The sequence below is a fragment of the Apteryx mantelli genome, chromosome 3 (genome assembly GCF_036417845.1).
Source record: "Apteryx mantelli isolate bAptMan1 chromosome 3, bAptMan1.hap1, whole genome shotgun sequence".
Lineage (NCBI taxonomy): Eukaryota > Metazoa > Chordata > Aves > Apterygiformes > Apterygidae > Apteryx > Apteryx mantelli.
In genome coordinates this window covers 138,110,330-138,137,884 of record NC_089980.1, presented here as the reverse complement: position 1 = coordinate 138,137,884, position 27,555 = coordinate 138,110,330, and the positions used below count along the sequence as shown (strand labels likewise).

Here is a 27,555-nt window from a genome sequence, read left to right as displayed (position 1 = left end):
GTGACATGAGCCAACTTGGAGCCCATTGTTCTCCAACTACAATAGGGTGAACTATTCTCTTTCTTATATATGTCACTTCATATTTGTCTACACTGATTTCCACCTGCTCCTTCATCACCCACTCACACTCAGCATGGTGAAGGCCTTCTACAGCTCTCCACAGGCAGCTCATTGTCACTGCTCCAAATAACGCAGTACCGCAGCGAGTTGACAGCCTTTTTATTTAAGATTATTGAAGAATACCTCAAACAGATTCCAGCACAGATTCCTCTGGGATACCACTAATGACTTTCCTCTGGTGTGAAAATTGACCATTTATTCCTTCCCCCAGTCTCCTATCTTTTTACCAATTATTTACCCATATAAGGCCTTCGTTCTCATCCCATGGTCTTTAAGAGTTCTTAGCAAGGGACCTCACCTTTGGAAATCCAGGTAGTTTCACATATTCGTCAAATGTTTCAAAGACAACAACTACAACCTAGCAGTTCTGCCCAAACACTAGGCCAAATCAAGTAGCCAGAGGAAAGGAGTTCATCTACCGTAAGATGAAAAATTCTAGGAAAACAAGAACTTCTTTATATCTATTCTATGTAAAGGGGATGGTTGGCTGTTTTCTTAACAGATAAAGAAAACGAAAACTGTTATCCTAACAAAGACAATTCTGAGGTCCGACACAATACAATTTCAGATACAAATTGATAGTAAAGCACAACTTTTTTTGTGCTTGAAATAAGAAAATACTTAATATGCTTGCAAAATGTCCCCCTCCTAAGCCCATACTCCACCTATTCGATGAGGAGTGTACATACCTTCCTTGACTGAGTCAGATGCTTTAGATTTCAGATTAATATAAGAATGCCAATATGAAAAAAAATCCACAGTATATATGAAAGATGCACCTAGTCTGACACACCAGGCTGATCATTTTAGCTTATGCTTTCAGCAGCCAAGATAAACAGCTTCATAGGCTGTATACACGGATCAAACTATAGGTTTTTGACCTATGCACTCAGCAGCCATTCTAAAATTCACATCCTTGCTCCCAGGGTGCTTGTACAGACTTTTCATTTCATTTAATTATATCTAATAGCATTTGCAAATGACAACCAAAGAGAAAAGAAGCCATTAATGTACCCCTGAAAGACTTGTTAAAACTGCAAAAACAAGCTACAGAAGAGGTGATTCAGATGATCAGAAGCTGGAAGGCACTGTGAAGATCTGGACTCACTACAAAAGAGGGTAAGATTTTCCTGTGCCAAACAACAGCTCCTCTCCTATTTAAAAAAAAAAGAAAATAGTTCACAAGCAATTACATACCCTCCCATGCTACCAAAACCAAGCAGGTCGGTGGCCCCCTCTTCACTCCAAACAGTATTATTTTCAAAACCACTTGTCAGTTTATGGTGCACAGGAAAAGCCTGGAAAAAATATGCTCAGCACACTGAGAGAAAACTGGAGACACTTCAAGCTATTAAGTTTCAGAAAAAAAATTAAAAATGCATTTCTCCATAACAATTTGTGAAATTCTGCCCAGTAACGCAGGCTAAACACCGAACACAGAGCCCCACTCCTACCTTTAAGCACGGATTCCATGCGGCACGATGGCCTTAACCCACACAGTATTTCATCAGAGAGAAAAAAGCAAAATGTACGGTTGCAGGTTGTGTTTGGTTAATATTTCATTTTGATCAATTTTTCCTTTCTGGTATCTTTTCACCAAGGAATATAATCAAAAAAAAAAAAGGTGGCTTTTAGTCTCATTTTAAGTGTCCCTTCTGTGGATTCCAGTAAAATTTTATTTTCTTTAGTTAAATTCCACCCCTACTGACTAATTAATATCAGCTATTCCCAAAGGACAGGTTTTTACGCCCGTTTCTCTATTCCTCCTCCCGTGCAGAAATAGGTACAACATCCCCTGAACAGTAAATGATGCCACAACAGTGGCACTGAACTGCAAGCGACCCGTAAGCCGCTATGCACAGCGAAATCAAGACTGTTATAAAACCTGCGTGAGGACATGCCCAAGATTTGCCCTTGGTTTCTCATCTTTGCAGCACAATTTTGTCCAGGGAAACTTGAAAGAGCAATTCAAATGGCTGTTACCAAATCAGTACGATCTATGATCGAGTTTGAATTATATACATAGTTCAATCACAGAATAGTCAATATACAGTTACAGACATGGCATAACAAGAGATTAGGGAGAAAAACGCTTAAATCTAGAAGTATGAAAATGACACGAGGTATCCTTTAATAAATCTAACCTGAAGTCGTAGCTTTCATAGGTTGATGAGAGACACTGCACTAGGTGCAGTTTATACATATTAAAAAAAAACGTTCAAATGTCAGTTTGGATATTGACTCACTGGGGCCTAGGGAAAGTTGCAGATTCTTAGGAACAAAAATGCTTCCCGGGTTGTTACAGAGCAAAATAACCACTTACGCCATTGCGGTGCTGCACATAGCTTGGAAGACCTAAAAACTGCTGTTGCATAAAGGGAGTGTTCAGTAAAGAAGTAAAGAAGCTTTGGCGTTTCGGTATCTCCCTACTGGAAGGAATTCGTCTCATTCCCATCTGACGCTTTCAGAAAAACATCTCGCTCGAGGAAGGAAAAGAGCTGGATCGCTGCTTTGAGGAAACAAGGAAATTGTATCAATAAAATTATGAACGGAGCCAATAAAAAGCAGTCATCAGCCAAAACTGCCAGTGAAGAGCTACGGTTTAGCTAATCTTGTTCTGTCGCCAAAATAACTCTCACCTACAATGCAGCAACACGATCTCTCTCAAAAAAGTGTGACAAAACATAAAAACGCATGCATTTGCTTTTTCCATGCCTCTAAAGCCGCATGTTCACGAAGAGGCTTGGTGCAACAGAGCACGAGACCCGTCGGTGCCATTTCGCTGGCTCTGTTTTCCATCCACGGTAGCTCCAAGGCAGCACGTGGTGCCACCAGCCACTAATATTTTAAATGAGGGGCTGCGCTGATGGCTTTGGAGAAACTAATTTGCACGCTCAGCTTTCAGCTGCTAGAGCAGTTGAAGCCTGCACGCTCCCCGGGCATGAAATCCCTCCCGACTCCAGGGAGGATGTGCCAGGCCCAAAGAGCGAGTTCCCCTGGCTCCACCGCTAAGGCGCGAAGCCAAACGCTTCCTATCACAGCTACTCCCCCTGCCAAGGGCGCGCCTGGATTTTGAACAGAGAGCGTTGGCCTCCTGGGCTATTACTCCCTTCCTGGCACCCGGACAACTCGCAGGAATGTGCTCCGGACAAACACAGCAGCAAGGAGGCAGAAGAGAAAACGAGGAAAAGATTTCAATGAAAAGGTGAAGCCGGTGACCACTTACATTAGGGGAGAGGTGGGGAAAAGCAAGGAGCTGGAAAGGAGAATGGGACAGAAACCAACACTGGAAGAAACGGGAATTCCTGACACAACCGAGGATGCATGAACAACCGGCACTAGCTCAAGGACTCGGACGTCACAGACCAAGCAGAAAACGTTTCCCGCCCAAGCCTGGAGCAGCACCGAGACTCCCGGTGTGGGATACAGCTCAGGGTTATACACACCCAAGTCGGGCCAAGGCTCCCGTCTCCCACGGCAGTCAACGGCGTCTGGGCCACCAGCACCCAGCGGGATTCAAAGGAACGTGGGCGTCTGCCTCGGCACGAGCTGAATCACTCGCCGGGCTCCGCCGACGAGACCTCCGCCGGCTGCAAGGGGAGACCAGGCGCCCGGCTCACATGCAGGCACAAGGACTGAGCTGGCTGGAGCCACCTCTCACCTCCTAACTTGTAGGGACAACAAGAATCCTGCTTATACACAAGGCACTAAGGCGGTTCCCACAAATTTTCGAAACCCAACTTTAAACAACCCAGAGCAGCACACAATCCATCTCTGCAGGCAAACCAGGCAAATCGCAGAAAAGAAAAAAAAAAGCCAAAAATCGTACAGTCAAAGGCACAGAGAGAGGGGATCAAATTAAGGCTGCGCAGACAGCCCTCACTCTGTCAGTGCCCAACTTTGGAGGATTTGGCTTTGCAAACTAATGGGCCGTGAGGATGCACGGCATCCCAGGACACATTAGCAGCAGCAAAACTCCAGCAAGACGTATTTCAAAAGCAAACAGCCTCTGCTCTGCGTAGCTCTCAAAAGAGTCTCAGGAAAACCACTTCTTGATGTTTTTCCGTAAAAGAAAGAAAATTAAACCTGCGGTTTTTAGCTTTGGCACTGCACCACCATTTGATTAGAAAATGACTTTTCTTTTAAGTGAATTTAGTGCTGTTGAAAGGCAACGGCTCTCAGTTTACAATATCAATGAGGCAAGCACAGCACTGCTGAGGGAACTATAAACGGCATTGCACTATTTTACCAGCACATTTTAATGTGGGCTGCAAAGCAATCTCTGCCGAAGGAAGGAAAAAAGGGGGTGCAGGCCACACGTTAGCTCTGCAGGGCAGGGGCACGTCAGGCTGGGACCGATTTTGGGTTACACCCCGGGCGGCGCAGAAGTCTGCCCGCAGAGAGGCGGCTGCTGGACACCGGCGACGTTGGCTACGCTGCAACCTCACGGAGCTACAAAACGGTTTCTAATATTCAATCTTCTGCACACCTGGAAAACACGGAATACAACAGCAACTCGGGTAATACTTCCGTAATACACGGGAAGGTGTAAGACTTCTTGCGATGGGGAGGCCCAAGGAAATTACACCAGAAAGCTTACTTAAAACACGCTGCGCTTTCTCTTCATGGCATTACCTTCAGATCACCAGCATGATTTGATCTAGAACCGTGTAATAGTTAAGCCGAGATTGTATTCATACAGGTGACCGAGCCATGAATAAAATTCCATCTGCGGCTGCCATTCCTATCTGACCGCTCGGATCTCAACCTCGAATTAACATTTTAGTGCAGGTCACCAGAGAACTTGTTATCCTTGCCAAATTACACACGCGCAGCAGCGAAGCAGCAAAAAAGAGAAAAGTATTCCCTTTGGCAGGTGTTCAGTGGTAATCTGCTGAAAATGTACAAAACCCCCCCATGAAATTCATTATTTAGCTTTGACAATGTCATGACCGCTGGGGCCACCATCCTTTCCACCAGCACAGGATAAAATACGGATTGACAGCATTTACAAATATTGCTAAATTTGGTGTAACTCCACTTTCTCTTATGAATAAACACTACCACCTCGTAAATGTTTGCTAAGGTTATATTTGGTTCCAGCCTCCACCTTAGAAAACCTCAAGGCAGATAGTACCTGATGTGCTCTTGCATTCACAGAAGTCCGTGGGCATCGATTTCTCCTATCTACCTTCCCCAGTCATCTACATTCAATCACAAACCTGAATATTTCACATACAGGAGAAAATGCTACAGAAATATCAAACGGGACAGATAACTCGATAGGCAATCACTTTCCATAGCTGTAGGAGGAACAAGATGAACAGCTACTCTTAACATGATTCGGATACAATCTGATGAAAAGACTTTCACTTATTTATCTTTCAAACAACGCACTTCAGCAGCTAAAAGTTGGGTCTTGCAGTAGAAAATATGCAATGCAGAAGTAACAGGTTACCAAAGGCCAGCCAACTTGGGGGTAAATATCCTCGAGTGCTACAAGCAGGAAAGATGTCATCCATACTGAAGGCATTTAGGAGGAAACACTCAGCAGCAAACAGGCTTTAACGGCAAACGTGGCTTCTGCACCACAAAAGAGTCGCAGCCAATGCTGGAAAGAAAACCTGCCTGCCTCTCCAGAACATTAGGAACCAGTCTCCAAATCTCTGGAAACGAAAGGAAACGTGAGCAGAACCTCTGCTGGAAACGACCTGGCACTAAAGCAACAGCCGGTTACCTCCCGACTGGCACACAGGCGGAGGGAACTCGCTGCCCATGAGGTGTCCCAAGGGATTTGACGGGCAAGCTCCGACGGATACAGCCACAGCAATTTGCAACGCCGCTGCCTCCTGCTATTCACTCTTCTCTCTGCCAGAAGCTCCTGTCTGCACGGGAGGGGTTGCAGCATGGGAGAAGCACCCACACCTCAGCTACCCAAATTACAGTTAAAATAGTAGCTTAACCTGGCAATTACAGTGGTCTGTGCTAGAGCTGCAAGAGCTTACCTGTCAAAATACCTACTCATTACGGCAAGTCAGGAGGTGAGATCTGACTATCAAATCCCGGCAATTTGTAGCGGAGCAATTTAATGGGCCGGCCTCCCTGCAGCAGAAGGGGTGGCACGTCTTCTTAAATCCCTCTCCGTTTCAAATCACATGCTTTTGCCACACAGTGCGCGCCGGCAGCAGAAGGATGGACAACTGTACGTTCAGCTGCCCGTTTTGGGAATGGTAACCTCGAGCAGAGGGTCGAGGTAGCTAAAGGTGAACAGTAACCTCTTCAAATACTCCAGCGTGGATGACTGGAGCTAGCGAGTCCAAACCCCCAGTCGTCTTTGCTACAGAGTGACAATTAGTAGTCAAAAGCACAATTAAAACAAATTAGTGTAACAAGCTACCATATGTCGACCGAGCCACTTGAATTGTATGAGAGCATCTTCTTAGCCTCTACTAACTGCAAGGTTAAGCATGTTTGCTTAAGTCTCTTTCCTTGAGATTCAGGTAGACGAGTATTTCTCACAAACGGGGCCAGCTAAGCACATATGCATGGACAACCGCAACAGCACAGGCGTAGCATGATCACTTGTTACCGTACGTAATTTCGTTTCACATCTGTGCCCTAAAATTAAATTAACAGCTATAGCAGCAGTAAGACAAGGCTTAATTTACCTGCAGAAACCTACAAAAAAAAAAAAAAAAAGCCTAAAGTCTTATTTGGGAAATTCAAAACAGACTTCTAACTCTGACAATACAGAGTGACCTTCTACAAATAGGGTTATTCTTCCCATTTGAAATGCAGAATTAGGGGTTGCTTGGAGGCAGTCAACCTGCCTGACCACTAGATGACAAATTCCTAAATTCTTTGAGCTGCAGACAACTTGCAATCACCCAAACATTTCTTGCAAACACTATATAGCTCCATCATCAAGCCTGTAACGCTTGCGAGCGTTACAAAGCCTGATACTCCTACAAACCAGCAATGGTCTGAACTTGGAGTGGTCAGACCTCCTCATTAGAGGATGTTCATCTGTCAGTACGAGGGCTAAGTGCATACTGCACCTTCATCCCTTTTCAAAAAAATACGACACATTTTAAACAAGATTCCATTTTACAAGAATAACCGATGTGAGCCCTAATCTGGGAATCTGAGAAAAAAAAATACAAGGATCTTTCTACAAAATACATAATCTCATAACCACACAAAGCATGTTTTTCATGGGTTGCTCTGATTTAGTGTGTTCAAGAGCAGCGACTTCCAGCTGGGTTTTAAAATGCATCAGGAACTCCACGTATCAACCCAACTGCTACCGAAATCACCCGTGCTTGGATCTTCCTCAGATATGCCAAGGGGTCTTAAACTGGACGCATAACAATCCAGTCCCAAACAAGGGTTATTTAAAACCTGTGCCTTCTCTTTCAGCAAAGGTTTTAAAGTACCTGGATCTATCTGCTTACCACTTGCCAAAAGACCAATACGGCTTTTGGGATACGTAATGGAGGTGCCCCTGTGCGTAACGCAGACATCTGTGACGGAAGGAAGCATCGCCGCCAGCACGCCGACCCAACTGAAGACAAAACTACCAGTGAAAACACAGAAGGACACTTGGCAAAAGCAAACAGTAAGGAGCCTGGGCAGAACAGCAGGTTCACGGTGCCATCAGATCCTGGGAGCTGCAGTTTCTCCATGTGAAATCAAATGCAGCCAACAGAACTTACTTTTGCAGGTTTGGGTTTTTGGTGCGCAATGTAAGTGGAAAATGGGCCTTTTAAGGAGGCACTGACAGATTAGTGGACGTAAAGCAGAACCAGTCTTGGGTAACAGATCTGTTACGGACACAGTTATTCTCGAGCCACATAAGAAACCCTGAGCTTCAGAGCTCCGTTTCAATTTACTAGAAACTACACTGATAAAAACAATGCAGTATATCCCAGCAGAGCAGCACCCTTTCAAGAAGGGTTCATACTGCCTCTTCCCGCAAACAATCTTGTTTAATTCGAGCAAACTGATTTGCGTGCGTAGACAAGACCACGCTATTATGCCGGCTGTACACCTGTATACTGTCACTCGGCTATCACGTATACGGGATGCTTCAACGGCAGAACATCAGGTTCCAGCAATTTTTCCCCTTCTTACTTTCCCATCAGCGATGCAATTTAAGACCAGAACAAACCTCAGACAAACCACCGTAGTGTTAAAATCTAGTCTTAAAAACTATTTCTCTGCATTTTTTGATACATGGAGAGAAACCAGACTTCATGCTGTAGTCCAAGGAGTTGCACAGCGGGTGCGGAGCCTAGGGGGATCTTGCTGCCCCTGGCCTTTCTGACCAAAGGCAAGTTCTCTTTTGGCTTCACTCGCCAATTAAGAGTCAGATCCTGGCTCAGAGAAGAGGAAGAGGTGCTCAGCCCTTCAGAGTTAAGCGATGAGTCACGCTGGCAGTTAAATATGCCCAGCACCTCTGGTGAGTCATGGGTCAGGTGAGAGGAGCAAAATGATGGGGAGAAGCAATTCTCATTTGCATGCCTATTTTACACCTTCTTGGTTCATGTTTTCACTGTCCTCCTGAAAGAGCAAATGCAGCCACAACTACTGATCGACGCTTTGACTCGATGGGAACAACTTCCTAAGATGGATGTATTTCTCTAGCGTACGAAAAGAAGCAATACAAAAATCTGTCTTACAGTGATTCTTCAACAATAACTATACATCTCCTCCCAAAGAAGGGAAGCTTATCACCATGTCCACATTCTTGTTTGACAGACATCCAGAAATGCACGGAAATCTCCTAAGCTGTGTTCTCAGGAGACAGAAATTAAAACCTCTTAGTCTTGTTGCATATTCTCTCCAAAACAACAATCCCCTCTGGCTCTGCAATTCTTTACTCATTCCTGGGCCAATTTATTTCTCGAGTAGCACCTCAAGCAAAGACTTCTGACTAGTCTAAAAGGCATCTATCACTTCCATAGAGAGGTGCTGCAGAAAGATTAATCACTAGCAAGACCTTCTTGGGGCAGTCATCTCCTTCCCCCACTTGCAACAGAGTCCACTATGAAAGCCTAGCAGTTTCTCTATCTTTTTTTAAATCACATCTGTTTTTTTGGTTAAAGAGTTTGCGTAAGCAAATACGGTCACTTCTACATGCACATTCTGTTCATGCGCTCATAAAAACAAAATCTCAACTCATTTCAGGTCCACTCATGCAAAGGATCTCCTACTGCTTCATAAATACCGATATGAAGAGAGCTCTTCACAGCTCCCAATTTCAGCTGCTCAATTTACCTTGAAGCAGCAAACTAGCATAGGTGCTCTGAGCCATCCCATGAAGATCCTGTTCTCTCCACTGACTCTATAAAGATACTAAAAGACACAGTTTCACGTGTATTTATTTGGCAGCAGCTGTCTGGACCAGTGTCCCACTTCCCTGAGACAGATCATTCCCAGTCCCATGTCACTTGTGTTGACAAGCACAGCTGGTTTTGCAGCTGTATAATTTACCTCGCAGCCAGTTTGACCACAAGACTCTGAACGTATAAGAAAGCCAGGAGCCAACTCAGAACATGAGCTGGGGTCCAAAGGCCAGCACAATCCAAGGACTTAAGTCAGGCATAGTGTTTTCTGATGAGAACCAATATATACCCTCATGCAGGGTATGATTGTACTGTTTTGCCTGGAACCGCAAAGGGTCAGATCCTTTTTATCTGATTAATGGAAACCAGAAGCTGCAGTAGGCTGGTCAAGATAAAGTATTATATGAAAAATATTCCAAATGATGTCAAGATGAGAATGCCGGACTTGTGAGCCCATCAGTGTGGTACAATTAAAGGTCAGCATATCACCGCCACTGGAAAGACCATATTTGACACAGAATCAGGTCACAGAATCACAGAAGTTTAGGGCAAAGGAAAGAAGTGACTGGACAGAAGGGGAAAAATACGTGTACACAGTTATGTGGACTGAGGCCTATACAAATAGATGCCGTGCTGGTTTAATCAAAGGTCACGTTCTGAAAGACTTTTGAAAAGCTGGAGGTCATTTGCAGCATGAAGAGAACCATCGTAATCAATAAGCTTTAGATTTTCTATTTTCACAAGCAGGAAAAATCTCAAGGCTATTACAGTCCCATTAAAAGGAAGGCATGAGAGAGAGCAGATCCCAGGGTACTGCCAAGTGCCATACCCAAAATACAAAACAAATAAAATACTGTCAATACCCCCCAAGTAGCATGGTTCCTGATAATCAAAGAAGGGAGAGAGAAGGGCTGAATCCTCATATACAAAGAAATATAAATCCAACTTGGAAAGTTTATTCCAAGTCTTATTGACCATCTCAAAACAGTACTGTAGTGACGTAGTACAACAGCTGTATGCAATAAGCACAAAAAGTAAAAAGCTCTGATTCATCTCAAACACAATCTTCTCGCCTCTAGATTATTTGGGAAGTGCAACCTTAGTAACACCCACCTACCTCCATTTACTAATCATTTAACATGAATCTTATGTTAAAAATAAATACCTTTATTTTTCTGCTGAAAAAAACCCCACACATTGCTAGGGCAGGGTTTTTCACATTGCTCAACCTGGGGGCTTGCAAGGCAGCACACTGACTTCAGAGTCATTTCATTTGCTTATGCACTTAAAATTACCTGGTCACACGATCTGCGTCATAATTAGCTTCCTCAGTAATCTGCAGAGCAAAGGACAGGCTACTCCAAAAGCAATTTTGTCTTCAATAAAATTAGCTAGACACCCGCAGCAGAAAACACTGAATAACCATTTTCTGAACCACTGATGGACATACAAGCAGAACACTAATTTGAATGGACAACTGCATACTCCACCCTTCTTCAAAAAAGGAGTTGTGTTCTTTAAGAGCTTACAACCAGGGCACAAGAGCAAATGAAATTTTATATTTACGTTTCTTTGCAGTGTATTTTAACATGGGGTAGTTTCAAAGATTTTTGCATATTAACAATACCTTCAAGGAAGCCTTCAAAAATAAATGAGCCATTAAAAGTACTTTTATATGACACCTACAATTCAGAGAAAAGCAATTCTTTCCTCAACTTGTTCATGATTTTATTGCTTTGATAATTCCACTTGGAAACAGCAGCACAGCACTTTTTTCTGGTCTTTGAATGACAAGGAAAAAAAACCCAGAAAAACAGAAGAGTGTTTGCTGCCCTCCAGAGGGAAAAAAGGTGAAATTACAGCTTTAAAATACAAAGCTAGAAAACAGCTATTCCTATCCAGTTTTAGAACTGCTTTCCTCAGTAGACAGCAATGGTATCAAGTAAAACTGAACTACGACAGCAAGGTAGTTACTAAAACTGTCAGTAGGGATGATCACCTACCAGCTCCAAAATGTCAAACCTCTGAAGTTTTTCTTCTCAGTTTTACACTGAAAGATGTACTGGACAATTGTATATTTAATAACTCAAAGCACCTATAAATAAATCATTCTCTGCTTTTCAGTTCATCAGCTGTAAAATGAGAAGAGCAGCTCCCCGTCCAACAGCAATACTGTGCTGGAGACCGCGAGGGCTGCAGAGCTCCTGAGCGCTGACGCTCTCGGGGGTGAGTCATCCCTTACGGGAGCCGACATCTGGCTGCCCTCCAAGCCGGGATCAGTTCCCCTTCCCAGCTGAAGCAAATAAATCTCATGGCAGTGCGATACGTCACAACTCCAAATCAAGGTGCAGCGACATAAAAGGCGGAAGACCAGATGGAATGCCAAGGAATCAGGAGAAGCTTAGCATTTCCTACATGAAAAAATAGATAAACCACGACCTTATCTTCTGCTGGTGCTACTAGTAAGCGCAGCAAAACTGGAAGTCAAGCTATAAATACTCTATGCCTAAATACAGTATATATTTGGATATCTAACTTGAAACATTGCCTTTCAAAAGCTAAAATCTGAATTCTGTATTCAGTATTTTTTCTTAGATCAAAAAATACTTTTAAATAAAGATAAAACAAAAATTCTTTAGAAAGGCTAAAGAATACTTTTAAATAATTAAAAAAAAAAGATGCTTACCTGACAGCCTCTGCTACATTGTTGGACGTGTGTCCCGATAAGGCATCGTGAAGGTTACGGATGAAGTAATCTCTGTAGTCTTCAGGCAGGGCCATGAAGGTTCCACCCATCACAATGAATTCTACCTTATCCACGCTGTGGCCCAACTGCTTCAGCTATAAAATTAAAATCACCAGTGAGAAATTACCAATGAGTGACTTTCAAAAAAAGACTTCTTTGAAAACCCTGACGCTCCTACAACTGTAAACGTTTCCTTCAACCACTGTCAAATCTTTTATGACTGACAAACCATTGATATTCTTGCACAGATTTCTTATAAGCCCCTCCAAAACCTCAAAAATGACTTTTCTACTGCAAGAACACGGTTTTTGAAAGATGCTTTAGAGAGAGACGATGACAAGGAGAGCACAGCAAAGAAACAAGAGCGGCACAAGTGGCCAAGCTATTCATCAAAAGAAACTTAGAATGGAAAAATACTACTAGGATACTTCTAAATAGGAAAATACAGTGAATTCTGTGTACTCAGCCACCCAGATTCAAGACAGCTGCCAGTCTGGAAATGCAGAGCCACATTAAGATACTGTGCCCAGCATAACAGGCCTTCTTAACAGGGCAGATGAGTAATCTCAGCGCAGCATCTTGATAATGTGCTTACACGAGTTCCAGTTTGAAGCTAGCTTAGATACGGCCAGCAGGAAAATTTTTCTCCCATCTGCACCAAGCCACATAGAACAATCCTTACAAACTTGTGGGAGAAAAGAACGAGACTGAATTCACGGAGAATTTTCAAGCAGATTTGCAGAGAAACAAGAAACTAGTAAAACAGGATGGAGAATCTCTTCAGATCTTTTAATTCTCCAGCCAAGACAAAAAACTCATTTTGGTAGAAAAGACACTACTTCAGTAAAAATATTCTACATGCCGGTAATTATGAAGAGTCAGCAACTGCCACAAAACCAGCAAACTTTCAATTCAGCACAAGCGTTTTGGTAGGGTCTCCTGTCAGTAATAAAGTATTGTTCAGAAGAGATGACTTCTTACGAGAGGTTCATAACTCATGATCTATCCAATGCAGATGAGGGTTAGACAGTTAATACAGTTTAAAAATAAGTCCTCTATGGGGTCAAGTTAGGCTAATACAGAATCATGGAATAGTTGGGTTTGGAAGGGACCTCTAGAGATCAGACTAGTCCAACCCCACTGTTCAAGCAGGGTCACCTACAGCATGTTGCTCAGGACCATGTCCAGCCAGGTTTTGAACATCTCCAAGGCTAGAGGCTCCATAACCTCTCTGGGCAACCTGTTCTGGTGCTCAACCACCCTCAGAGGTAAAAGAAATGTTTTTTTTTTTAAATGCTTAAATGGAATTTTCTGCATTTCAATTTGTGCCCATTGCCTCTTGTCCTGTCACCGGGCACCAAGAAGACAAGTTTGGTTCCATCTTCTCTATTCCCTCCCATCAGGTATTTATACATATCGATAAAATCTCCTCTGAGCCTTCCCTTCAGCCTCTTCTCCAATCCCTTAATCATCTTTGTGGCTCTTCACTGGACTTGCTCCAATCTGTCCATGTCTTTCTTGTACTGGGGAACCCAGCACCAGACACAGCACTCCAGATGGGTATCAACCTGGCTGAGCAGAGGCGAAGGATCACCTCCCTCCACCTGCTGGCAATGCTCTGCCTAACGCAGCCCAGGATGCTGTGGGCTGCCCATGCTGCAAGGGCACACTGCTGGCTCAAGGTCAACTTGGTGTCCACCAGGACCTCCAGGTCCTTCTCTGCAGAGCTGCTCTCCAGCTGGTTGGCCCCCAGCATGTACTGGTGCATGGGGTTATTCCTCCCTAGGGGCAGGACTCCGCATTTCCCTTCATTGAACTTTATGAGGCTCCTCTCTGCCCATCTCTCCAGCCTGCCGAGGTCCCTCTCCAACAGGAGCAAAACCCTCTGGGGTATCAGCCACTCCTCCCAATTTTGTATCATCAGCAAACTTGCTGAGGGTGCACTCTGTCCCATCATGCTGGTCATTAATGAAGATGTTAAACAGTATTCATTCCAGAATTGACCCCTGGGGAACACCACTAGTGTCCAGCTGGACCCTGTGCCATTGGTCACAGTCCTCTGAGCCCAGCAGTTCAGCCAGTTTTCAATTCATCTCACAGTACAAAATTTACAGAGCTGTCTTGGAAAACTATCAAAAATCAGATCATATAAACAAGCTGTAGGATCTAGCTGTTTATCTTCCACCAGATTTACTCACTAAGGATATGAAGGGAAAGTTTCCTCGGTATGTGTACACACAAACAAGGCCAGTTTGGCACTGGAACAGCCCTTTTTTTGTTTGTATGTTTTTTTAACCTCTGCCCAATACATCTTTCCCTGCCCTCCTCACATGGAGGCCATATTTGTGTCAGTTCTTGTCTCGGGACATCAACCTGTCCTGCTTCGATTGCTGGCGGGCAGCAGATAGCCACCTCTTCTATTCACCCTTCCTCTGGTTAGTTCTAAGATGGGGCAAGCAAATCCTCAGGGAAGCAGTTTCATCTCAGTTCCCCTCCAGAGAAAAAGTCAAGTCATGTGGAGGGAAAACAAAAGGAAAATCATAAAAGAAGCAAGGCAGACAGAATGGTAAGAACCTTCAAAGCAAAGAAGGAATGTGAAACACATCATGCTTTAATTTTAAGACCCTCTACTGTTACTGGATGATCCCAATCAAATAGTAGATTATAACCTTGTGGTAGATTATAACCTTGTGAAATGCCACCTACTTTGTCTTCCCCCTATGCAAATATCCAAGGGTACTGAAAACATCCAAAACCAAAAAATACAAGATAAGCAAGTCCCCAGCTGTCACCTCCCAGAACAAAACAGTTAGGAGACGTAACATTTGAGGCACGAGCAAGGTGGCAGGGCTGACAGGAGCACCCACAAATTAATAAACTGCCATAATTCTAGGACTTATCCAAAACACAGGACATTCGAGGTTTACCTGTTCAACTCTATGTCTTGTTTGAAGATAGGGGTCATATCTAGCCCGAATGGCCCTCATGGATGTTGGCTAAAAGACACAGAGATTGATTTAGTAATATTTTTATTAATCACAGTAAAACAAAGACAAAATTTTTAGCATTGAAATGGATGCTTCTGTTCAACAAACATTCAAACATGATGATTTCAAACTCACAACCAGAAAATCCATCCAATTGTAAGTCTGAATACAAACCCTGACATTTTTGAAAGTTTTAACAGAATACATTTTTGTCCTGAGATGGTAATACAACATAGAAAGAATGACACAGTTTCAGATTTTTACTGAATTACGACAGGATGGACAATAAATAACCTCTGCAGTGATTCACAAGAAATAATGCAGAACTCGCAAACACAAAATGGTTTTCAAAATATCAGTTTGTGTCCTATTCATTTCAATTTCTCTTCACTTGCACAACAGTTATCCAAGGAATGTCCTCCAAAGCTCTATTTGAACTTCAAATATTCCTTCAGCTAAACATATGCTTTTCATTGAAATTGCTGATAACTTACGATTTATATTACTAACTGACATAAGTCTATTAATAATACTCTAAGATAAGGTTTTTAAGTGTCTTGTGTATGCTGGATTTGTTTGGTATTCCATATCTTTTATATTAAACTCTCTAAAGGATAAGGATGCCTTAATCATGCACAACTCCCATACGCTGTCAGGACTAAACAAATGAATACAAAAGATACCCAAAACAATATGAATTATAAAGCAGGTATATATACACAGGATTTTCTTACTTTGAAATAATGTTTAAGGGACAAGTTTCAAATCACTAAATAATGGATAACATCAGACAAAAATCATACTAGGAGGATGCTGCATCCCTGTTTATCAAATTAATCTGGTTTGTAATTTACCTCTTTTACTACTTTATATCTGTACAATAGCTATAAGTTGTTTTGTGAAAACTAGTCATAATAATTCAGTCACAATGAGATCCCCTGCTATTAACCTTTCAGCTTGTTGCCTCTCACCCTTCCACTGGGCAAGTCTGAAAAAGGCTCTGGCTCTGGCTCTCTATACCCTTCCATTAAACCCATGTGTTCCTATTGGGATGTTCAGTAAGGAAAAATTTGATGCAGACTGATAACTCTGCAGTATAAACAGCAGCAAGGTCAGGAGAAAGCAACAACTGCTACAAGAATCGAGAAGAATTCCCAGTCTCGCAGTTGAGCTGCTTTAGGTCTCAGTATGGAGTTTATGGAGTCTACTTTTGCTTATTCTTACAAGGATGAATTTGTAGAGACAAACAGCAGCCCAATCTATGTTTATAGAAAATGTAGATAATACTTTATAACAAACAGAAGTAATACCTCATATCCAGTGTAAGACTGCGTTGAATATTCAAAATCAGAATCAGGTCCACCTGGGCAGTATCTGCAAATATTAAAAAACAGAAAACGGGCATCAGACAAACCAATATAATTGCAATGATTCTCTTAGTCTATCTAAAGAACGGGTACAAGAGCGTCCAGGCTGAGCAGACACTGCTCCACCTAGTCCATCTCTGATCAGAAATACAGGGAAACCCAAACCTGAGACAGCCTGACCACAGCAACTTGCCAATGGCTCTCCTGGCATTCAAGAGTTCCCATATAGGTAATAAGCAACCCCCTCCCCCCCCCCCCCCAAAAAAAAGGAAGGCCTTGTTAGCTCCAGCACTATAGTACCTTAATGCTGCAATATAGCTTCTAGACTAAAGTTGACTCACAACTGATTAGCTCAGCACACAGGATGAACGAATTCGTGTGTTTCTGCGTTACCCAAAGTAAGCAAACGCTGAGAAGCACATGCCAAACACCCATACTAAAGACAGCAGTTCTGCAATAACTATTAACATTGAAAGCATTTCTAATCAGATATAGGCTCAGCTCTTAAGCATAGAGAGTAGTGCAAAAGGTCATTTCACTTAATTTTAATGAAAATAGGAGGTCAAAGAATAATTCAGACCTGTCAGATGACTACATCCACTTAAAAACAATTTGATAAGACTTACTACGAGCAAAAATGTACCATGAACATATTCCCGGAAGGTGGAATTATTTTAGGAAGCTGCCCTACAAGTTTGGACTAATAATAGATTATTAGATTTTTTTTTTTTAAGTAATTTTACAAACATAAATCTAAGTATTTTCCACCACTCTATCAAACAAAAATTGTCTCATTTGATATAAAATAAAACTTTTGTCTCACAAGGAAAGACATAAAACGGAGACACCATCCAGTTAAACAATCTGCATTTCCTTTCCAGAAAGTAGTAGAATTTAAGCATCTTGATAATGTGAAAGCCCATTTACATTTGTTTTCTGAACTCCAGATATGCTATTTAAAGAATATGGCACACTAAGATTACTTAAAAAGAGTAAGGTCCCACCTACTCTGGATAACTGCATGGCAGTTTAGTGTTAAGTTACTATTGCTGAACCTGAAAGACTTGTTTGAAACTCTTATTCTGCGACACAGCGAGGCAGACTTGCAGCTATCACAGAATGACTGCTAGCCGCGAGACGAATGGTACACCGACAGCAATTAAAAAATATATAAATTTATTCTAAAGGGACCTTAGGTTTTTTCCTGAGGGCTATGGGACTAATGGACAAGGAAACAGAGCAGTCAGTTCACTGTTACAGCGCAGATCTCAAACGCACAGAGACAAAAAATAATAATTCCATCTCTATCAAGTCAGACACATTCTGTTCTCAGTAGAACTGATTAGTTTCCTCATTGCCTGCCCTGCAAAGTCAGCCCAAGTCATCTGTCACCATTACAAAATTAATTACCAAAATAACCATGGCCAAATTAATTTCCTGGTGGAAGTCACGCAATCTAATTCAAGACGTTTCGCATATGTAATTACCTGGAACATCTCGAACAGAATAGCTGCTGATGCAAAAATAAGAATTCCTGCAACTTTTTACTTGTGCAGAAAGTCAGTCTGCGGACATATAAATAATCTCCAACAGGATGCTACTGCAATACTAGATTCCTACAGAAATACTGGAAAATAGCCCTCCCTTAGGTCATCCAAACTGTCATACTTACACACATATGTTGCCTGTAAAGTTAATGTGCGGACACCTGTGTGGTTTGCACATCACGGCCACGACAGCAATCTGTAATAAGCAGAGTTACAAAGGAGAGAAATTATAGTAATTTTATGAGAAGTTACAAAAACAGAGTGCATCTTGAAAGGCTATATAAAGACATGCATTTGCAAGAGACTAAAGATATTTTCTGCTTAGCCTATCACCTAAAATATTCGTGCATTAACTCATGAAGAAAAGAAGATAGCAAATATATCAAGAACTAGGAATCCCATTATTAAGTATTTTCATAACTCAGAATAATCTGGGAGAAACAGCTGTCTTGTATCAGATCTGATATAATCACTCTGCTCAGAAGATGCAGACTGACATTCAGATATTCCCTAGGATCATCTAAGCTGCTTCTGAGACAGTGCAAGGGTGGAAGACTGTCACGAAGCATACTGAAAAACACCCGGAAGATGAAAACGGGGGAGATAAAGACATAAAGCAAAGAGAATAGAGAAGAAAATAGCTTCCTCCCCCCACTTTTTTTCCAGTCATGTCTCACATAGCCTTTCAGACATTAAATGCAAGCACAAAATAAGATGCTATCACCCCTTTTTACAAGGAGCAGGGGGAAGAAGTGATAGACACGGGAGATTTTCGAGTGTCCACTAATTTTGAGCATTCAACTTGGAGTACCTCATTTTACAGAAATTCTGGGTGGGGTAAGAGTTTAGTGAAATATTCCATAGCCATAGGGAAAGGGGAAAAAAAAAAAAAGCGCAACTATAATAATTGAACACTTCCTGGGATTTTGGTTTCTGATTTTTTTTGTTAACTTTGAGTTTAGACATGGTATATATATAATAGGGAAACTTAAAAACACACAGTTCAGTGTTAGCTGGACCTGTATTACTGTTTTCCATCCAAACTCTTTTTAAAAGGAACAGGTTAAATACTAACATTTTACCTCTACTATTCATTGAGAGGGCCTGCAGATTAAGCTGCACTGTTTCCAGAGCAACTAAAAAAAGCAAGACATGCTAGTTTGCTTCATAAGGCGAAATGAAGTCTCCACACCCCATCTTTCTCTTCTCCCACATGCTTTAAACGCAATACTCAAGTGCTTTGAAAGCAGGAGCCCTGTGAGCACAGCATCATGGAATAAATAACCTCGAAGCTGGCAATGCAGGCAGTGCCTCTTCGTTAAAGCTTCTGGACATTCAATATCCTCGTCTTTGAGAGCGATTACATCCAGCATAATTTATCCATGCAGGGGAGGACAGTGGTGGACGGAGAGAACGACGCATGCGCTTACCCCGCTAGCAGTTCTGATAGGCTTGGCTTTCAGCTTTGGTATCAGCACCTTGCGGTGCTGCGGTGGAACAGCAGCAATAATGTCAACCAAACGAGGTTGGGCTGAAAGTCCGTACTTAGCTGACATCTTGGTTTTCAGCCTAAAAGCAGAAGTATCTCAAATTAACGATTACAGTCAGACTTGCCCAGACTTCTTCCACAGCAGCGCTATCACGTTACTGTTCCGTTACAGGGAGATCTAGGTAGGTTCTCCCACTTTGCCTTTTCAGGCAACTTATTTAAAAAGCAAACAGCAATTCCTTGCAACCACAACAGCAGCACTGGGCATAAAGATACAGAAAATAAACTCCAAATGAAATTGATACGCAACAATTGCCAATGTTCTGAGTTTCTGAATGTTCTACTTCTAAATCTGGTTTTACCCAAAACATTGTAAAAACTGCCCCAGAGACTCCAGCTTATCCATTTTCTGTGAATTATTCTTTTCATAAGACTTCCATCCAACTGATCTCTCACAAACTCAGACTCTAGCTAAGTTAATTTTCAAGACATTTCTGTTATTTGTTTCTAGCATCAACAAGAAGTTCGTAATTATATCATGAAAATAAAATAGGGACACTGGGCCAAATTCAGTTTTCATTATTCTGCATATGTAAAGAAGGAAAAAACACAACTTCATTTGTAATACATCGCTAAGAAAATTTGCTTTAAGCTTTACCCATAAATTAGTCTCCCCTTCGCACGATGGAATTGACTTTGGGACTAGCAGATGGAGGCACAAAAAGGCAATCGCAAGTTTCTTGGGGATTTTTCACAACACAACCCATTTTGTACTCTGAGCATTGCCAATGAAGTAGCAAGGCATGATTTTATATCAGCACAAAATTTACAAATCTTCATATCTGAAATTACAATACACTTCATCATCGGATAATAAAAGAGAAATTACGGTGGCCTATGGAAGTGAAACACTGTTTTAAAATAAAGCTTGATTCCACACTGGTGAAGCAACTGTTTAGTTTCATCCTGGAACGACTTACTTGTTCAGATTCACCTCCTTCCCCAGCTCATGAGCCTCGATTAATTGTTTTATGATGTCCGCTATCGTCATCATCATCAACTCGGCATGGCTGAGATCTCCTGAAACAAGAACAAAACAACAAACCACGTGTATATCGGGACTTTCTAACTGCTTGTGACAATCGAGGTGTGTCTGCCTCGTATCTCATTTTTAAGATTTCCTACAATTTCAGGGCACTGCTGCCTACAGAGGAAATTCTGTGCCTGCGCCTCATTCTTGAATTGCAGCATTCCCTTAACAGAGGACAGTCACTGCCTTGCACCACTGGTTTTCTTTTACTTCTAGGACAAACTCCACCTTCTCAGAAGGAGAATTTGCACAACAGCTAGAACTAAAAAGTCACTGGAAGTTAAAGACGATTAACAGTGTGATGCTAGCAGTACACGTGCCCAAGAACCAGTCACGAGAAGGATGGTGGAACAAGACACATGAGAGGCCAGCTCCATAAACTCTCCTCCGTCAGAGACCCGGAGCGGATACCTCGAGGCTTCCCCCAACCATTAAACCACCCTGCACTGCAAGGAGCATTTGCACTCTACTTACTGCGCACACTTCTTCTGTATCAGCTTTGGGAGAAGAGGGGCATTGCTACGAGGAGAGCCAGGCTTCCTAACAACAACATAAATTCATTTCACCTTATGCAGCTCTGTCTACACTAGCAAGAACTGGGACAGTAAAATATATATGCACAGAGGTGTTCCCGGAAGACCCACTAGCAGGGACATAGCTAGGTACACAACCACACCAACAACTTTTTTGTTAGTGCGAGCCGGGCTGAAATTTGGCAAATTTGGCAGCACTTCCACCCGCCCGGGAGAAGCGCCCCAGCAACGCTGCCAGCTGGCCCCTCTCTGCAGGCAGTTTTGGACACACCAGGCCACTGCTAGTCCCTCAATACTCCGCATCATCTTTGCTGCCCCACATCCCCTCCGCAGCCAGTTTCCCTCAGCCACAGGGTAACACTGGGACTCGCCCGTCCCCAGCGTCCCAACCTGGGTGTGACAGCCCGCCAGGGCACGGGTCAGCAGCCAGGCGAGCCCCCGAGCACCTGCAGGGGTGCAAAGGTCTCAGCCCCCTGTTCAAAGGGTGGCTCGCAAAGGGGGACCAAGTCCCTCCAACCCTCAAGCAAGGTTGGGGGTGACCCTTCACACAGGGCCAGGGGAGGGGGCAAAGCCCTGACACACTGACCCCCCACACACACACACACAGGGCCAGGGGAGGGGGGCAAAGCCCTGACACACTGACCTCCCCCCCACACACACACAGGGCCAGGGGAGGGGGGCAAAGCCCTGACACACCGACCCCCCCCCCCCACACACACACACAGGGCCAGGGGAGGGGGCAAAGCCCTGACACACCGACCCCCACACACACACACACACGGCCAGGGGAGGGGGCAAAGCCCTGACACACTGACACCCCCCCCACACACACACACACGGCCAGGGGAGGGGGCAAAGCCCTGACACACCGACCTCCCCCCCCCCCACACACAGGGCCAGGGGAGGGGGGCAAAGCCCTGACACACCGACCCCCCCCCCCCCCACACACACACGGCCAGGGGAGGGGGCAAAGCCCTGACACACTGACCCCCCCCCCAACACACACACACACAGGGCCAGGGGAGGGGGCAAAGCCCTGACACACTGACCTCCCCCCCCCCCCCACAGGGCCAGGGGAGGGGGGCAAAGCCCTGACACACCGACCCCCCCCCCACACACACACACAGGGCCAGGGGAGGGGGCAAAGCCCTGACACACTGACACCCCCCACACACACACACACACACGGCCATGGGAGGGGGCAAAGCCCTGACACACTGACCCCCCCCACACACACACACACAGGGCCAGGGGAGGGGGGCAAAGCCCTGACACACTGACCCCCCCCACACACACACACAGGGCCAGGGGAGGGGGCAAAGCCCTGACACACCGACCCCCCCTCAGACACACACACACGGCCAGGGGAGGGGGCAAAGCCCTGACACACTGACCCCCCCCCCCACACACACACACAGGGCCAGGGGAGGGGGCAAAGCCCTGACACACCGACCCCCCCCACACACACACACACAGGGCTAGGGGAGGGGGCAAAGCCCTGACACACCGACCCCCCCCCCCCCACACACACACAGGGCCAGGGGAGGGGGCAAAGCCCTGACACACTGACACCCCCCCCCACACACACACACAGGGCCAGGGGAGGGCGTAAAGCCCTGACACACCGACCCCCCCCCCCCACACACACACACGGCCAGGGGAGGGGGCAAAGCCCTGACACACCGACCCCCCCCCCCCCCCACACACACACAGGGCCAGGGGAGGGGGCAAAGCCCTGACACACCGACCCCCCCCCCACACACACACACAGGGCCAGGGGAGGGGGGCAAAGCCCTGACACACTGACCCCCCCACCAACACACACACACAGGGCCAGGGGAGGGGGCAAAGCCCTGACACACTGACCCCCCCCCCCAAACACACACACACGGCCAGGGGAGGGGGCAAAGCCCTGACACACCGACCCCCCCCCCCACACACACACACGGCCAGGGGAGGGGGCAAAGCCCTGACACACTGACCCCCCCCCCCAACACACACACACACAGGGCCAAGGGAGGGGGCAAAGCCCTGACACACCGACCCCCCCCCCCACACACACACGGCCAGGGGAGGGGGCAAAGCCCTGACACACTGACCCCCCCCCCAACACACACACACACAGGGCCAGGGGAGGGGGCAAAGCCCTGACACACTGACCTCCCCCCCCCCCCACAGGGCCAGGGGAGGGGGCAAAGCCCTGACACACCGACCCCCCCCACACACACACACACGGCCAGGGGAGGGGGCAAAGCCCTGACACACTGACCCCCCCCCCCAACACACACACACACAGGGCCAAGGGAGGGGGCAAAGCCCTGACACACTGACCCCCCCCCCCAACACACACACACACAGGGCCAGGGGAGGGGGCAAAGCCCTGCCCCACCGCCCCGGCAGCCGAAGCCCCCCCCTGCCCCCCCGGTACCTTTCTTCTTCTGCCTCATGCTGGCGGCTCCGCCTCGGCTCGTTCCCCTCACGGCCCAGGCCAACAGCTCCAGCCGCAAAGCGACACCGCCCCCCCACAAGCACCGTCGTGAAAACGCCGCACCTCCAGCGGCGCTGCCGGAAAGCGACACCAGGAGCCGGCGGGGGGGGGGGTGACGCGCGGCGCATGCGCACAGCTGGGGACGCGGTACCAGCGCCGCCCGCCGGGGGGCGCTGGGGGGAGACACCTAGAACCGGGGGGGGGGCACAGGCGGCACCGGGCGTGACCTAGAACCGGGGGTGACTTAGAACCGGGAGGCACAGACCCAGCTGATCCCAGGGGTGACCTAGAACCGGGGGGGGACACAGGCGGCACCGGGGGTGACCTAGACCCGGGGGTGACCTAGACCCAGGTGGACAGTCACTACCAGTAGCGGAGGGAGACCTAGAACCGGGGGGCACAGACACACCTGATACCGGTGGTGACCTAGAACCAGGGGGGTGGACACAGTTGGTAGCGGGGGGAGACCTAGAACTGGGGGGCACAGATGCAGCTGATGCCAGGGGTGACCTAGAACCAGGGGGCACAGAGAGAGACGGTACGGGGGGTGACCTAGAACTGGAGGGGCAGGGATGTTCCCTGGAGCAGCTGCCCCGGAGGAGGTGAATCCAGGCCGGAGCCCGGGCTGAGGTCTCCCCCACCCTCCCGCCTCTCCTCCCTCTCGGCGCTAGATGGTGGCAAAGGATTTAAATGAGGACGAGCAGCTCCATTTGCCTCCTGACGAAGGCTGAATCCCGCTCCGAGGGGAGCCGGAGGGGCTCACCAGGGGCCTAGAGCAGGGCGCACCCGGAGTGTGGGAGCAGGGCGGAACAGGTCCACGGGGACCCGGTGAAATTTGGCACCACCAAATGCAACGTCCTGCCCCGGGGAAGCAGGAGGCCAAGGGCCCGGGCTCATCTGGCCAGGAGAAGGTGCTTATGAGGGGCCATCAAGATCCACTAGTCTCCAGTGACTCCTGGAGCCCACAGGAGCTTCAGTGTCTCCAGCTTCTTGAGGGCTTCCAGGGCCCAGCGATGTCTCGTGTGAGGAGCTTTCTCCTCCGGTGTGTTGGTTGCCATCAGCCGGAGGCTCGCCGGTGCCTGCCGGCTCAAGCGTCTCCTTGCTCGCAGCACCCCGTCCAACCGGTGGATGCCAGTGGCTCCCCTGCGTGAGTAAGGTGAAGCTGGCAGCGAGCAGAGGGAGAGGCCGGGTGAACGGGAAAGCGCCACGGCTGAACAGGCAGCAAGAAGAAACAGGTCCCCAAAAGGAAAAAAAAAAACAACTAATGACAGGAAAAAATCAGGAGAGATGCTGGCATCTGCTGGGGGACCCGCTCTTGTGATTTGAGGGCCAGTGAAAACCGCTGGGATCAACCGATCGCGGGGAACGGGCAAAAGAAGCAATCCAGCGGGAGCGATTTTGCTGCGGAAGGTGGCATAAGGGGAACTCCTAAACTGCAATCTTTCTTCAAAAAACGCATGATTTGGGGGCCGACTGGAAGGTTTTTGGCATCGCGCTCGTGCCTGGCGTATGTCTGGGCACTGAACGGGCAGCAGGGTTTGCAGAAAGGGGCCCGGGCACGTGCAAACAGCCGCAGGCAGGCTGTTCCCGCTCCCGCCGAGGACAGGCGGAAGGATGGGCGCAGAACAGCTCACACCTGCACGGGAGCCGGGCGCTGGCTCAGAAAGCGGCTGGAGCCGGCTCAGTCGCCTCGGATCAGCGCGCGCGGTCTTGCAGGCAGATCGTACCGGTGCGTGCGTGTGCATGTGCGTGTGCACGTGTTGGGAGATCGTCCCGCCTTTCCCATATTGCCAGGTGGGTTTGGCAGCATCCTGGCTGTATAAAGCAAGATCCCAGGATGGAGCAGGTTGAAAACACGGTTGAGACCATCTGCTGCAGTTGCTGCCTCTCGCCTCCTGCCTGCAGGCCTTTTTAGAGGGCTGCATTCAGCTTCCTTCTTACAGGATGCACTGGGAGCGCTCTGCAATGTTTGGACCTGTCCGTACCAGTGATTTTACATCCTAGGAGGTCTCCCAAGCACGCTGTGCCAGCCGGCTCTTTCAAAGTGGTTTGGAGAGCGGTTGTGCTCAGGATATGGGCTGCGCGGATAGAAAGCATCTGTCGCGGCTGGGAAAGGCGCCCTGCAGCTGAGCATGCAGCTCCTGCCATCACCTCTCTCTGCACCGATTGCAGAGGTCGCTGTGCCGCAAGGGACGTTTCAGATGCAAATAAGTAGTCGGCGTTGTCTGTCTATCTAGCCGTGTCCAGCTTTGGACTGGTGGGGATAGGAAAGGCAATGCTTTCCCCGGAATAACCTGGTTCTCCAGGGGTGGTGCACACACTACACAACGTGCACCTGGAGGAGATGCCGGATGTCTCTCTTGGCTGTGCGAGTTGGTCCCCGAGGAGATGACACAAGAGCACAGGACAAGGAGGCCCTTGCTAGACACCCGGTGAGGTGACCAGTCTGAGGACAAGGCGATGGCCTTCAAATTGATTCTCGTAGCCCCCTCCCTTCCCTTAATTTAGACAGCCATAAGTGCAGCCCCGCGCACGGCGTCGCTGACTACTCATCTCTGTATCTCTTGTTACGTGAGCAGATCTCTGCTCTCTGTTATCAGCTACATCCACCTATTACAGCAACTTTTTATCTTGCACTTAGCTACTATCATTAGCTACTTTCCTTTTGCCTCAAGGTCTCCACGCTGTTCTGTAACCATGCTTTGACCTATTATAACCCTGCTGCCGCTGCTGAGACTTAGCTCTGGGAACGCTCTTGCTTCCCCGGTGGCAGCTCTCGTTCACTCGCTTCCCATCTCGGGGGCTGCCCCTCCAGCTGGAAGTTTCCGAAAATTCTCAGTTTTTAATCAATCCCATCCGTGACTCCCATCGACTTCAGCTGCACATACTCCTTTTCTCAAACACGGCCGTTTCTTTAGCTCAGAAGAGCAATAACGAGGAAAACTTCATTTTGGCTGCAACGCCAAACTACAACACCAAACTCTGCCATTGCTCCCGGCAAGGAACACCAGGTGAATTCAGGTGGAGTTTTGGGCAGAAACGGATGGTAAAGCTTGGGTAATAGGATGGCTGGCGTGTTTGGGTTTGTTCCCCACATCTGAGCATGGCTGTAGCCTAGGGCTCACATTTTGATCTTGCTTGTACTGGCGAATTCAGATGCAGCAACGCTGATTCATTGGCCTCTGGGGTTTAAAAGGTACTTTCAATTCTTTAATCAAACGCTGGGGCTAATCAGAGTTGCACAGGATCTGGAAATACCAAGCAGTGCAGGGAAATGCACATCCACAAGGAAAGGCACACGCATAATAACCCTCCTCTGTACTTATTTAGCATTTTCTTATCAGCGTATCTCGAAGCGCATCATCAAGGCGGGTAAATACCATCTGCCTCTGCAGATCAGCAGCCCGGGGCACAAAAGGTGATACGGCTTGCCTAAGGCCAGCCGGCAGCTCAGCGGCAGAGGCAGGCGATGGAGCCGGTGTCTCTCTCTGTCTTTTCTCTCCATTCCAGATTCTGGCCCATCCTGTTACCTCAGGAATGTTTGTGAAGTATATTGCAAATACATATATTTTATTCTACTAACTGGTGGGAGTTACATTAAGGCACTATATCGGCCCGCTGTTATTTCAAGGATAGACTATTTGGCTTTGCAGGTTCCTGGACAACAACATTACCATTAGTAATTTTACAGCATCATAAATACAAAAAGCTTTACAGACCAGAGGAGAAGGTCTGAGCCTTAAAATGTGTAGCAAGCACTTCAGATGCATGGTTCGCTGCAGCAAAGGCACAGTATTTGCAACAACGCTTGAACACTCAGCTCCAAGACCGGTCAGACTTT

At 46.5% G+C, this 27,555-nt stretch overlaps 1 protein-coding gene across 2 annotated transcripts in view; it reads right to left on the bottom strand.

Moving 5' to 3' along the window:
• The window catches only part of ELP3 (elongator acetyltransferase complex subunit 3), a 91,340-nt gene extending 67,607 nt beyond the window's left edge, over positions 1-23,733 (bottom strand). The window contains exons 1-8 of one of the 2 annotated variants that reach the window (XM_067294454.1): positions 23,655-23,718; positions 21,168-21,233; positions 20,584-20,683; positions 19,545-19,683; positions 18,240-18,310; positions 16,511-16,574; positions 15,141-15,209; positions 12,154-12,308 (exon numbers count right to left, since the gene is read on the bottom strand). In XM_067294454.1, coding sequence (XP_067150555.1) covers positions 12,154-12,308; positions 15,141-15,209; positions 16,511-16,574; positions 18,240-18,310; positions 19,545-19,683; positions 20,584-20,660 — 575 coding nt within the window. In that variant the 5' untranslated portion in view covers positions 20,661-20,683; positions 21,168-21,233; positions 23,655-23,718. Of the gene's footprint in view, positions 1-12,153; positions 12,309-15,140; positions 15,210-16,510; positions 16,575-18,239; positions 18,311-19,544; positions 19,684-20,583; positions 20,684-21,167; positions 21,234-23,654 lie in introns of both variants that reach the window. The other variant, XM_067294453.1, reaches the window with a different exon arrangement.
• Positions 23,734-27,555: the final 3,822 nt, after the last annotated feature.